The sequence below is a fragment of the Leopardus geoffroyi genome, chromosome A1 (genome assembly GCF_018350155.1).
Source record: "Leopardus geoffroyi isolate Oge1 chromosome A1, O.geoffroyi_Oge1_pat1.0, whole genome shotgun sequence".
NCBI classification, from domain to species: domain Eukaryota; kingdom Metazoa; phylum Chordata; class Mammalia; order Carnivora; family Felidae; genus Leopardus; species Leopardus geoffroyi.
In genome coordinates, this window is record NC_059326.1 from 70,625,880 (window position 1) to 70,640,198 (window position 14,319).

General features: G+C 40.2%; 1 protein-coding gene across 6 annotated transcripts in view; it reads left to right on the forward strand.

The window, feature by feature from the left end:
* The window catches only part of UBAC2 (UBA domain containing 2), a 174,330-nt gene that overhangs the window by 109,191 nt on the left and 50,820 nt on the right, over positions 1 to 14,319 (forward strand). For all 6 annotated transcript variants that reach the window (XM_045444988.1, XM_045444974.1, XM_045444982.1 and 3 more), the window contains exons 5-6: positions 1,747 to 1,870; positions 5,929 to 5,976. In XM_045444988.1, coding sequence (XP_045300944.1) covers positions 1,747 to 1,870; positions 5,929 to 5,976 — 172 coding nt within the window. The remainder of the gene's footprint in view (positions 1 to 1,746; positions 1,871 to 5,928; positions 5,977 to 14,319) is intronic.

Sequence of the window (14,319 nt, forward strand, 5' to 3'; positions counted from 1 at the left end):
GTCTCCAGTCCTTATCCAGTGTCTGACACTTAGGTGCTCTTCTAGTATTTGCTGTATTCTTGTAGATGCCTATAGATGCTGCTGCCATCTTTCAGATTTGTACTGTATGTTTGCTTTCACTCTGTTTTTGGAAGCAGAATTGAGAGGACAATGAGTGATTTTTTTTTTTTTTAATGATCTCTATCAGAGAAGGGAAAATTTTGTGCAAGAGGCCAAGAGCATTCTGTGTTTCCACAAAAGTGGAAATGAAAACGTTTCTTGCATTTTTTTTTTTATGGTAAAGGTGTACTCATGCCACTCACCAAACACACAAAACAACAACAACAAAACTACAAAGGAAAAATAAAGGCTATATTGAGTCATTACGCCAAGCGTCTAATGATGAATGGGTGCGAGCGTGTTTCCAGACCACTCTCCTCATTCGTGTTCCCTGCCTAGCCCTTGCAGGAATGTGAGTGTGCAATCCTGGAGCTAGTTTGTGGAGATTAGAGATTGGTTCTTACTCATAGACATAGATGGAGCTCCTGTAGCAGGGCTGCTGCCTCATGTACTGCCCAGGAGATTCACTGATTGACAAACAGTGAAACTGAGGGAGCCTGTAGGTCAGAGGAGGGAGCTTCGGGCTGCCCAGAGGAGCTGGAGTGGTGGCTACAGGAAAGAATTGGGCTGTCACGTGCCAGAAGTGTTTCCTAAGCAGAAAAGTAGGAAGGACATTTAGGTTGAAAGAATAACTTGTGTCAGTGAATAGTCAAAAGAGCCTACTGTGCCCTGGGAGCATCTTTGGGGGTTGAGATAGTGGGGAGGAGCCAGACTGGGGGAAGGGAGAGAAAGACTACGCTACATTATACTAATAAGAAACTACACTTACAAGCACGAATTGGAGGGCTTTGCTATTTCATGCTAATATTCACATTTCCTCTTTGGATCTGGGGTGCCTGTGGAAGGATGGGTTTAAATAGGGGAGTGACATGATCAGTGTTGTGTTTTGTGTGTCAACAGTGTTAAGAGATGGACTGGAGAGAAACAAGACTTTAATTAGAAAGACACTTCGTGACTTTTGAGTATGTCAAGTTGAAGGTATCAAATTGAGTTTCATAACCAAGGGGAAGGACAGGCTGACAGTTTGGGGACTCCATTTTCGTAATCGATGCCATGGAATGGCTCGAGACGATAACAAGGAGACAGTGGAGTAAGAAGAGGCTATGGCGAGCCCTGGAGAGGGTAGAAGAAGAGTGGCAGGGGAAATCTGGGGGACCAGCAAGAACAGGTTTTAAGGTAGGGGGAAGAAGGGGTTTGAGGAAGGAAAGGCAGGAGTGGGAAGAGTGTCAAGTGCTGCAGTGATATAGTTGGACAGTGTGAGAGGAGACTTTGGGATGTGACCATGATAGATTACGTTTGTTGCTTTTGTGAAAATCTCTTTCATTAGATTTAAGTCATTCATGGGAAGAAAACACAGTGGCAACTTTAAATTTTCTCACAATGCCTGACAATTAGTAGATGCTGAACCACCTTTGCAATAGTTTTAGGAGAGTCAATAAGTGTTTAGATAGTTATAGTTTTCATAAAGTGTTATATATTATATAAGTACAAATATTTCAGACGTGATGCAAATGTAGAATCTAGTTTGTATATCTAAGACCATGCTTTCAGATAGAAATAAGCAGTGTTGCTTCAAATATATATTTGCTATTGGTATTTTAAGTTGAGTATTATACTATAGTGATTTTTTTTTGTTTGTTTGCATAGCCTGGCACCTGTGTTTGCTCTGTTTGTACCATTTTACTGCTCCATACCGAGAGTCCAAGTGGCACAAATTCTGGGCCCATTGTCCATCACAAACAAGACATTGATTTATATATTGGGACTACAGGTACAGTATGCATTTTTGTGTTCATGTTTCTTTAACCAGATCTTTTTTTTTGGTATGGGGGGGATGTCTTTTTCTCATTTGATCTCCTTGAAAACAATGTTTTTTTCCCCATAAGTTTGGCTTCATGATCTATATCAAATGTTCAAAGGAAGTGTTACAGTACAAGAACATCAAGGTATATAATGTACTAGAATACTTTCATAGTCTTTAGAAATCTGATAAGAGCTTTCACTGTAATTTGTATCAGTGGAAAATATTTTAATTTCATTATACAATTCCGTGTAAGTACCTTTTACAAATCACAGTATGAAGTGGAAACAAATGAGACCCGTCAAAAGGTGGAAAGTGGAAATTCACTGTCAAAATTAATGAGTACAGTGTTACAAATAGAGCGCTGAATAAGAAACCAGACATGCCTTACCAACTTTATAACTTCTGTGCTGTATGGCCACTTTGCTAAGTGGTTTGATTCGAAGACCTTTGAGAGTTCCTATTGTTTGATCTAAATTGAAAAAGGTTATGTTCACCAATATCCAGTGCCATTGACCTACCTCTGCGGGGTTCCAGGCCAAGTGACAGAAGATACACGATTTTCATTTTCTCCCTGTAATACTCCTCACTTTTCTTTCATTCTCAGAGCTTTTGATGTGAACTTTTATTCTACTGTTTCCTGCAGCACCATGGCCTTTTGATCCACTGTTAATACTCATAACATTCCTTATCCTACATATATCAAACCGGATACTATAGTGTCTCTGTCAAATGCCCTCCTCCCTCCCCTTTTAACCTTTGATATTTCCTCCAACCTGTCTAGTGTGCTGTCAGGTGTTATCAATGGTTCATCTGGGGTGAGTGTTTCCTCACCACTTTTACAACTGTTTCTCATGAAATGTATATTCTTCATCTCTCAACCTGCATACAATTACTCTCCCTTATCCTTCCTAATGTATCACCTAATAGCACTTTTCTGCAGTTTATTCTTACTGCTAGGATTTGCGGTGGCAGTTTACTTTTTTAAAGATTTTAGTTTGTGGGTTTTTTTTTTTTTTTTGAGAGAGAGAGTGAGGGAGAGGGGCAGAGAGAGAGAAAGAGAAAGAGAATCTTTTTTAAAAAAATGTGGATTTATTTTTGACAGACACAGAGTATGAGCGGGGGGAGGGGTAGAGAGTGAGAGGAAGACACAGAATCCAAAGCAGGCTCCAGACTCGGAGCTGTTAGCACAGGGCTCAACGTGGAGCTCAAACCCACGAACTGTGAGATCATGACCTGAGCTCAAGTTAGACACTCAACCGATTGAGCCACCCTGGTGCCCCATAGAGAGAGAGAGAATCTTAAGCAGGCTGCATGCCCAGTGCAGAGCCCAACATGGAGTTCAGTCTCAGGACCGTGAGATCATGACCTGAGCCAAAATCAAGAGTCAGATGCTTAACTGAGTGAGCCACCCACGTGCCCCGCATGTTTACTTTTTAAAAAGAGTTACAGCAGAAGGCAGAATGCGGTGATAGAAGAGTACCCTGGACCTGGGGCAGGAGACCCAAGTTCTAGTTTAGCAAGGAGATGAGACTTGGGTCAGTTTTGAAAACCCTCGGAGCCCCTTGTTGACTCTATAGTGCCTTATATAACTAAAGTTATAGAGCATCCTTGAGGGTGATGAACTAAAGTTATAGAGCATCCTTGAGGTTGTTTTATTAATTATGGTGTAGGCATTAAGTAGAGCATTATGGAAGGTCTTTGGAGCCAAGTGGACTTTGGTTTGATTACTTGTTTTGGTAGTTATTTGCTTTGTCACTTTTCTGAGCTTCCATTTGCCCATCCATAAAGTGGGGATGATAATGTCTATCTTACAAGGTTCCCTGAAGGATTAGAGATAATACTGTTGGTTGGTCAAGATAATCCAAACAGATAGTAAGAACTAAGTCATTTGGTTCCAATATTAATTAATAATTTCTGTCTCTATTGGTTTTTCTGAGATTGTGAATGTTATCTTTTTCTTTTTTTCCCTTTTTTTTTTTTTTTTTTTTTTGGTGAGGTAGAAGTTAGTATCGGGAAATAGAGGTGGAGATGCCTCATTGGCTTTTGATAACATCTGAAGTCCTTACCATAAATGGCATCCAGGGTTCTTTTTGCCTATTCAGTATCAACTCCCACCACTCCCCACCTTGATGTGAATGGGGACCCCTTTTTCTCTAAGTTTCTATTCTCTCCCTACCTCCCTCCTCCCTTGACCTTCACATATGTTTCTGTGTCTTTCTGTCTCCTGCATAACACTTTTTGAAGCCAGGGACATTGGATGGATGGATGGATGGATGGATGGATGAATGATTGAATGATTTTAATTATTATCAGAAGAGCAAAAATGTTTCTGAAGGTAGATGGCTTGAGAGCCAGTCATGTAATGCCCTATGCTGGGGGCTGTGGAAGATAAAATGAAGTATGAGATGTAGCACCCTTGTCCTCAAGGAGCCCAGCAGTGAGAAAAAACATACCTACTGTTAAAACATGAGCAGACACAATTGGGACCAAACATGCAATAAGATGAGGGGCTTAAGAGTCCAAAGGAAATAATTTTTTATTGACGGAATCAACGATAAGCTCTTCTTACTTGTGTATGAGACATGACAGCTTGGACGTCATGATCACTGGGCGGCAGAGCCAGACCTCTTGGGTACACTGCCAGCTCTCTGATCTTAGCAGGTTACTTAACCTCTCCGTTTTTATGATTAAAATAGAGTTAATAATAGAACTTACCTTGTAGGGTGATTAGGAGGATTCAATAACTTTAATATATGAAAAGCGTTAAGATCGATGCTTGGCACATAGTAAGTGCTATGAAAGTGTTAGCTAAAAGCAAACAAACAAAAACAAAATAAAACAACGGCAAAAAAGTGTTAGCTATTTTATTATTCTTTATATTTTTAGAATAAAACTACAGAAAAATATTTTTCCACATAGTTTTCATCCTTTTTATTTTCAAAGTCGTTTACACTAGGTAAAAGTATTAAATTTTAGATCAAGAGATTAAATTTAAATTTGCAACCAGTGCTCCTTTCTCTGTAAGGTAGCACTAAGAACAAAATTTGTCAGCCTCCTTTTTGCCTGTACTTTGTCTTCTCTTACCTTTGTATCTCTCTTCTGTTTATGTTTCTCTCTCTCTCTCTCTCTTTCTCTCTCTCTCTCTCTCTTTTTATAGATCCTTGATAAATGTGCAGAACTTTGAGATTTCCATTTAGCACAGTGTCTGTACTTAACCCCTGGTCATGCTTCTTTGTCTAGGAGCAGAAGTCCTCATACACCCAATATAATGGTATAAATATGAACAAACAGTAGGCTCTAGATCTTTCCCTTCTCACAGCAACACTTTGAATGTCTTACGCCTTTTTTTTTGTTTAACCTCAGCACAACTCTCCTATGTAAATGATTTGGAAAACAAAGGGAGAGATTTTATGAGGCTTAATTCTGATTACTTTTACATGGATTAACTTCAGTGTCATTGTCTAGTTTGCTCTTCCCTGAGTGGTCTGCAATGAGAGGCACAGCAGGTAAGCCGAGCAGCCCTGGACATGCCTGTGTGCTCACACAAGTCGGCCCATCCAAAATTAGAGTGACAGTGATGAGAAATTAAAATGAGAGAACTGTGGAAACTAATGTCACCTGCCATTACTCAGCACCAGGCATGGGATGGTGACTACGCATTTTGTATGTTGTTGATTGTAATAATTGCTTGGTATGTGGTATTTTGCTTTGTTTAAATCAATTAATGTCCATTTATAAATAAGAATATGCTTGAATTTAACTTATTTTTCTTTGCACAGGAGTGGGTTAGGTGCAACCAGTCTATTTTAGGCTATGGGAAGGCTGAGAGCTTGGTTTAAAAAAAAGAAAAAGTATATATCATTTTCTTTTGGATGACAGAATTGATACTTATTAATTTTCTACTTGTTTATATTGAGAGATACAATTACTATTTAAATGGTTATCACTGTAGTTATGTAAGCAGAAGTATGCTGTGACTGGCAGTTGAATTTAATTTTTAGTTGCCTTTTTTTTTTCTTTTATAGCTTTTCACCTCTGGTTCCTACATCTGGATTGTAGCCATAAGTGGACTTGTAAGTGTGATTTCCCTCCCCCTAAACTCACTTTTCTGCAGCAACTTTAGGGAGAATGTCACCTTTGGATTATGGGTATATTCACTGGTCTCCAACATTCTTTTAACTCTGTCAGCTCCGTCTCAGTGCTGCTTCCTTAGTAATGCAGAGGGGCCAGTTACATCAACAGTTAAGATGAAGGGGGCCAGTTTGTCTCAGTTTTCAAGGTAATTTTGATGAAAGTTTTAGCTGAGTTTCTTGTTAATTTTTTTTTTCAAAAAAATTTTTTTAATTAATTAATTTATTTGAAACAGAGAGAGAACAAGCAGGGGAAGGGCAGAGAGAGAGGGAGACAGAGGATCCGAAGCGGGCTCTGTGCTGACAGAAGAGAGCCCAGTGCGGGGCTCGAACTCACAAACCTTGATATCATGACTTGAGCCGAAGTTGGACGCCTAACCGACTGAGCCACCCAGGCGCCCTTCAAATTTTTTTAAGTCTATTTATTTATTTTGAGAGAGTGTGAGCAGGGGAGGGGCAGGGAGAGAGGAAGAGAGAGAATCAGAAGCAGGCTCTGTACTGTCAGCGTGGAGCCCGATGCAGGGCTCGAATTCATAAACGGTGAGATCATGACTTGAGCTGAAATCAAGAGTTGGACCTTTAACTGACTGAGTCACCCCATTGCCCCTCTTGTTACTGTTTTTTTTTTTTTTTTTTTTTTTTAAATTTTTTTTTTTTTTTTCAATGTTTATTTATTTTTGGGACAGAGAGAGACAGAGCATGAACGGGGGAGGGGCAGAGAGAGAGGGAGACACAGAATCGGAAACAGGCTCCAGGCTCTGAGCCATCAGCCCAGAGCCCGACGTGGGGCTCGAACTCACGGACCGCGAGATCGTGACCTGGCTGAAGTCGGACGCTTAACCGACTGCGCCACCCAGGCGCCCCCTGTTACTGTTTTTTAAAATTACCTTAGCAGTTGAACTCATAGTAGAAAAAAAATGACAGAAAAAATTGAAGTTGGACTTACTAAAAATAACCAGAGATGTTCTTGTTTTGTGAAGAGACATTGTCATGCAAGGGGAAAATAAGGTAAAATGGAAAGTCAGGTGGACTAGAACTGGCAGGAGAATCGTCTGGGTGGTGGCCAGAGAAGGCGGCAGAGATGAGCTGAAGGGTTTGGGTTGCGTCCTCACCTGTGCACTGGAATGGCTTCATCCCACCCGTCCCCTGCTGTGCTATTTTATCAAGCATTTGTCTTAAACTGTATTCATGAGATATTTAAAAAGATATCTAGAACGTGAAGTTGTTTTATTTTTCATCCATAACTTAAATTTGTACTCCCAAGCTTATATAAAAATAAGTTTATAATTAGTGTGTATGGAATATAGTTTTAATTTTTTTCTTGGGGAAGATTGATGAAGAAGGGATTCATCGTGATATATATAGCATCACGGGGAAAGGATTTGGAAATAACCATGCACTCCCCTGCAGACTTTTTCGGTGTTATGATTTAGTCTTATTTCCTGGTGGGTGGGATTTGGGCCCCTGTGTTGTTACTTTAGACCTGCTCACCTCTCCTTCCTTTATGCACTCTGTACAGTTTCTTCTGTGTGCTCATTCTTTTCATTTACAATTTAGTCCTTCATTCTCCAGGCTGCCAGCCCACATCCTGAGGGTTGAAGTCACTTTGTTTCCGCCTCCAGAAATACCTGTCTCAGGCACCCAGATAACACAGGCCCACAGAGCTGACCTCCATTATGTGGTCTTCAAACCATCCAAGCCTCTTGTGTTCCTAAGACTTCATAGTGACTGGTGACAGTGTGGGATCAGACTGCATCTGTGGGGCATGGTCACCAAGCTCTCTCTTAATCTCCTAACCTCCTCCCACTTGAACTGTCAGTTTGATTAACAGCTACTTCACTAGCCTGCAAACAATAGATAGTGCGATGCTCTCATAATAAGAGCAGCATGATGGTCTACTATTTCTTTCCTGATACATTTTGTTTCTTTTAGCAGTAAATGGTCTTGAGTCCTGTTTTCAGTATTTTCCTGAAGCATTCAAGAATTTGAGAAGTACTGGACTGACTATATGCTATTTCACTGTGCTGGTTTACTATTGATTGATTGGGTCGTATTATCCAAACACCCTTCTTTAATCACTCATTATGTGACATTTGTTTTGAAACATTTCATTTTGTTTCTTTATTGTTTTCAGACTTCTGGTTTTAAATCAAGTGCTTGCTATCACCCCAGAAAGTTTCATTTTGTGGCATTCAGTGCTCTAGAATTGGAGGTTGCATTTTTTCATTTCTTTGTAGTCTTTTTAAAATCTAAAATATGCGTGTTGTGATCACAGTCTTTTCCAGTACATGTTTAACAGGTAGTAGGTACTTGTTTAAATTTCTTACAGTTAAGTTTTTAATTCCAGTATAGTAAACATACAGTGTTATATTAGTTTGGGGTGTCTTGTCGTGATAAGAACTGTGTGATGTATGGAATTGTTGGATTTTTTCTTTTTAAGAGTCAGAAGTTTAACAAATTTTTAACATAAAAATCCCTTAAGCAGAGTAAATAGAGGGGCACCTGGGTGGCTCAGTCGGTTAAGCATCCGACTTCGGCTCAGGTCATGATCTCACGGTTCGTGGGTTCGACCCCTGCATCAGGCTCTCTGCTGTCAGCACAGAGCCTGCTTTGGATCCTCTGTCCCCCTCTATCTCTGCCCCTCCCCAGCTTGTGCTTTCTCTATCTCTGTCTCTCTCAAAAATAAATAAACTTAAAAAAAAAAAAAAAAAGAGGAAGAAGAAGAGTATTTGGAATATGATTCCCAGAATTTAGCGTTTAAACAGTCTACTTATTCATGAACACCTCTGAGCCCATTGAATTTTCACTTTTAACAGTAATTAATTCAGCCTATGTTGACCTACAATGAACACAAATCTGACAAATATTCATTTCAGTTTTGTTCTTCATTATTATTCCATCATAATTAGATGATATTATGTTTATTTACAGTGATTAATATCAGTGATAATCATAGCCAGTGTTCCTTTCCTTCATGCCTTACAGTAATGTTGGTGCTTGTATTGAATTTAATGAATATTTTATTTCTGACTTTTTCCAAAAAAACATGTTTTTATTATGAAACATTTAATATAATATAGTACACTTTAGATACGGATAATTATAAAGAATACTAAAATTATTTGTGAATGTTCGGTTTACACATTACTTGATTAAAGAATCAGGGTCTGAGATTCACAAAGCCACAGCTTGTCCCAGATGTCTGTTGCTCAACGTGACTTCTCTCCCATGTATATCAAGTGACTTCCCTTTTTTTTTTTTTTCTTAATCCTACATCAAATGCTAAAAAATAAAATAAAATTCTTACTACAAAAAGAACTGCACAGATGGTATTGAGTGTTCTGGGGGCATATTAGGAAACCTGTTAATGAAATTTCACCTTCCAGCATTGAAACCAATAGTTCTCCTGACATACTGTGTGTGTTAAGGAAGTGATTTTATTTCAATCTGGCCATTCTGTGTTGTTTAGGATCAGGAGCTTTTTTTTGAAAAAGACATTTGTGTAAAACATAAGTCATGTGTATCTGCTGTCATAGAAACCACAAACTTTACTCATGCTTTTCTGGAAAGCTGCCAACTTCAGATTTATTTTATTTAGTTACTGGTGGGTTTATTTTGGGTAGGCTAGTTTTTAATCTCTCCTTGTGTTATTTATTCTTGCATGATTATAAATGTTTCTGAATATAAAACTTTAAAATACCTCACTGACTGAAAGGAGAGTGGTTGATAGAGTTGAGTCAGGACAGCACTTACTTAAGTAGGAGCCTGCTTTCTATCTTCAGTGATGTCACAGAAAAAAGGAGGACTAAATTTTTTTCCTAGGTTGAGAGGGGAAGAGTATTTAGCTTTCCAGGGGCAGTACTAAGTCAGTTGCCTAGGACAGCTGTCACTCTTCAGTTCTGTTTTGTGATCCAGCCCAGATTCCACCTGCTGCCCAGAAAGGGTCAGGAGCATTCAGGTTTGCTTAAAGATTACTTCGAGATTATTCACATGTGTCATGAATACGTATTTTATGTTGTATTGTTTCTCCTTTGTGAATTCTGGTTTTTAATACCAACATTTAATATTTAAAATAACAACCATTTCCATGAAAGGTCATAAAATTGTAATTGGAAAGCTTGGCTACAGTAGCCAAGTGAAATATCTCAGTGCAAGCACGAACTTCGAGGTGTTAGTGCCCACCTGCTTCCGTCACATTTTCACTGTCATATTTGACTGTCTTCTTAAGGTCTCTGGTGAGCGGCCTTCAGAAATTGGGGGCATTCTTTATATAGTAACAAGTTCTCTGGTCTTGTTACACATTAATACTTTTTCTCCTTAGAGACCATGTTGTTTCCTTACTGAACTTTATTTAAGTTCTTTCTGTGCTTCTGCAGAGAGCCTTTGGGCCATCCGTATCCCTGTACTTCTTCATTTTCTGCCATTTTATGAATCATAGAGTAGTGAGTCATCACCACTGGGATGTACCCTAATTCTCAAAAGTTGAAGTCTCAGGCCTGAGCTGATTCTGGAATGATTAAAACAGAAAGAGCCTGCTTTCACCAATTTTCTTTTTACAGTTCATATATTTATCGTCATTTGGTCCTCTTTTGAACTCTCTGGGGACAAATTAAGAGACAGGCCTATATTTTTCAGACTCAGGCTTATCCCCTTCAGCTATCCTTTGCGGCCTGCCTGTTTCCTGCATTCTTTCCCTGTTCTCTACAATATGTCAGACTTTGATTAGCTTATGATCAAGCAACCTAATGGGAGAAAAAAAAAAATCTGCCCTACCCAAAAATAAGATTAGAAACATAGATTGGTGGCAGATTATTTAGAACTTTGAATGTGGTTTGAGTTTGTATTTCCTTCTGTAGGCATTGAGGATCTTTAAAGCTTTTCAAACAAACAAAAAAAGCCTCACAATGGTGGGAGATTACAGAAGTCTCATTAGGGTTTGTAAATCATGAAAAAGAGGAAGGGAAAAGTGAGCAATCCTGTAGAAGTCAGGATGCCTCATTTGTGGGCTATGATTGCTTTTTTACTCATCCATCCACAATAGTTTTAAAGAAAAAATATAAGACATTGTCTTATGGTAGCTGAAAAAGAAAAAGCATCAGACAGAACCTTATGGATTTTTTAAAAAACAATGTTTATTTACTTATTTGAGAGAGAGAGAGTGAGAGAGAGAGAGAGAGACAGACAGACAGAGAGGGGGAGAATCCCAAGCAGTGATGCAGCACTCGATCCCACAAATGTGAGATCATGACCTGAGCCGAAATGAAGAGTTGAATGCTTAACCAACTGAGCCAGTGAAGCGTCCCCAGAACCTTATGTTGATTGGCTTTCCAAGTCATGGTATAACGTTAAGGGGAAAGCTTATGGAACTAGCATAATCTGTGGAGATCTAAACTCTTTGGAGTTAAGTTTGGAGCCCTGACTACTCCCTGGTGAATGAGAATGGTGTGTTGGGTCATCTGTTCCTTTTCCTCCTTTTCATGTCTTTTTCTTCTCTTCATGCTTCCTTTTTTTCTTTCTTCCCTTCTGTTTCTTCTCTGGATTGACCAAAGAATGGTTCAATAGAGTGGGTCCGAAAACTCATCTGATGCCTGAGGTTTTCAGTTCATTGAACTGAGGGCAGACCCAGCAGAGAGAAGTCAAGGCTGGATAGAGCTGGGAAGTTGGCTGGGCTTGTGGAAGGGCCATGTGTAGAAGTGTAAGATGTTCCCAGGAACATCCAGACGTACAGGGTGCCTTCACCTTCTTGCAGTTAACATGGTGCTTATAATCCCAACACCAAATGGAGTGCTTATCGGCGTATCGCACATCGCAAGCACACGTTGTCTCTCTCGTATGGATTCATTTGTTCCTCCTCCTTTAGCCCCCTTTCCTCCCCTTCCTCTCTCTGCCCCTCTCACCCATCCTGACTGCATGTAGCCAGGACCTACTGAAAGAACCCTTTTGTCCTCTACCATGGCGTGACAGTTGTCACTGAGTTCAAGGCTGACAGTACGAAGGTCCTGTTAGGCGTCCACAGGGAGGGAATGTCCAGTAGGCTTGATTTTTACATGCTCAGTGTAGAATCAATGAACTTATTATCACCAGTGTCTTGATAAAGCTGTCACAGAAGTGCTTATAAAATACAGGTGTTAAATTTTTATTGCTGCACTTTATCTTTCACCTGTAGGCAAACACCTAGCCTCCTTTCAAAATTTGGCCTCATGTACCAGTCTGTCCCCTATGTGCCATATACTTCAGAGAAACTGGCTAAGTTTGACTCTTCCTGAACATCTTGTCCTATCTTGGGATTCTGTGCCATTAAGTCGTCACTTATTCTTTACTTCGTACCATGCGCTTGTAGGAGATTATGTTATTTCTTCAGATACTTTTGCTTGCTCGAAGTATGTGCTGCCCTTCTCTACTGGGGGCCGCCCTGCGGGGCTTCCCGTGCTCTGTCAACATCAGCCTCTACTCTGTGACTCAGGTTAGCCACTAAACTGAGCAGAAGTGATGCATGCTTCTCAAGCAGAAGTTCTGAGAACCACTGCACAGCTCCACCATTCCTCTGTTCCCTTTGCCATGAGAAAAGCACGTGCCAGACAGAAGCTACTCCTTCAGCCCAAACCTCAGAATGAAGGGGACATATGGAGCATGGCTGTGCCGACATATAAAATGAGTGAAAAATAAATGTTTGCTGTAAGCTGCTGAAATTTCGGATGGTCTGTTCCCACAGCATAGACAGCCTAGAGAAAGCAGACTAATACAGCTCTTTTCCAAGCACTTTATAAATATTATCTTTTTTTTGTTTAATGTTTATTTGTTTTTGAGAGAAACAGTGAGTGAGTGGTGGGAGGAGCAGAGAGAGAGGGAGACACAGAATCTGAAGCAGGCTCCAGGCTCTGAGCTATCAGCAGAGAGCCCAATGTGAGGATTGAACTCACGAACTGCGAGATCGTGACCTGAGCTGAAGTCAGACGCTTAACCGACTGAGCCACCCAGGCGCCCCTATAAATATTATCTTAATTAGCATTTATAAAAACCTGATGAAATAGGGACTGTTATCCCCATTTTATAGATGAAACAAACGAAGGCACAGAGGATTAAGTAACTTGTTAAGAATACAAGCTAATAAGTAGTGAAGACAGAGTTCAAATGCAGGTAGTCTAGCTTCAGTGTCTGTGCTCCTAAGAGGTAGATTTATATAACCACATGCAGTTTCTTCCAACTATATCCCTCCTTTCACCCTTAGGTCCCTTCTTTTCCGAGCAAAATCTCACTCATTTAGGTCCTGACTCTGAAGCTTTTTCTGAGTCGTCTTTCAGTTTAGGAATTAGACAGTATTCTTTATAATCCCAAAATAATCTATAAATAATTATTGAGTTTCGAAATTCACTATTCACAGAATTCACAAAATAGTTTCTGTGCTACGAAGCATTACTTTGTAATGCTTTGTGACTGTCAGGGTGCTTTCAGTGTGTACTACCATACTAAGTTGTTAACACAAGCTCTGCAGTGGTGGAGAAACCGGGCTTCCCAAATGGGAAATCAAAGATTTCAGAGGTGGGGCAGCTGAAGTTCTGACTGCACAACTGATGTGTGGTAGTTCCAGGACCAACGGCCAGACGTTTTATCCTAGTCCAGTGGGTCCAGGGCCTCCCATTGCTCCTTTCAGGGCTCTCATCTATGTCAGTTTTAACCACAAGACATGCACAAAGTTACTGTTAGATCCTCCCTAGACTACACCACTAACATGGGGCCCTGTTCATTGTCAGTTGTAGACATGAATCAGGAGGGAGATCCTGGATATAAAGAAATTTTAAAAGTACCCAGCAGTGCTGAAAGACACATGTCAACAACTTTCTGTAACCTTTGTTGTGAATTTTGTGGGCTTATCCCATTGGCAGCCCCTACTATCCTGATGTGAAGAACCCAGCAGGGGCACCTGGGTGGCTCAGTCAGTTGAGTGTCCAACTTCGGCTCAGGTCATGATCTCACGTTTTGTCAAGCCCCACGTCAGGCTCTGGGCTGACAGCTCAGAGCCTGGAGCCTGCTTCGGATTCTGTGTCTCCCTCTCTCTCTGCCCCTCCCCCGCTCAGGCTCTGTCTCTCTCTGCCTCTCAAAAATAAAGAAACGTAATAAAAAAAAAAAATTAAAAAAAAAAAAAAAGAATCCAGCCTATTGCTATACTTGTTCTTCTAGGATTAAGATATTTAACTGGTCGTCCTTATAATGGGTTAAAGGTGTAGCTCAGGGGCACCTGGGTGGCTCAGTCAGTTGAGTGTCAGACTCTTTTCTGTTTTTTGGTTT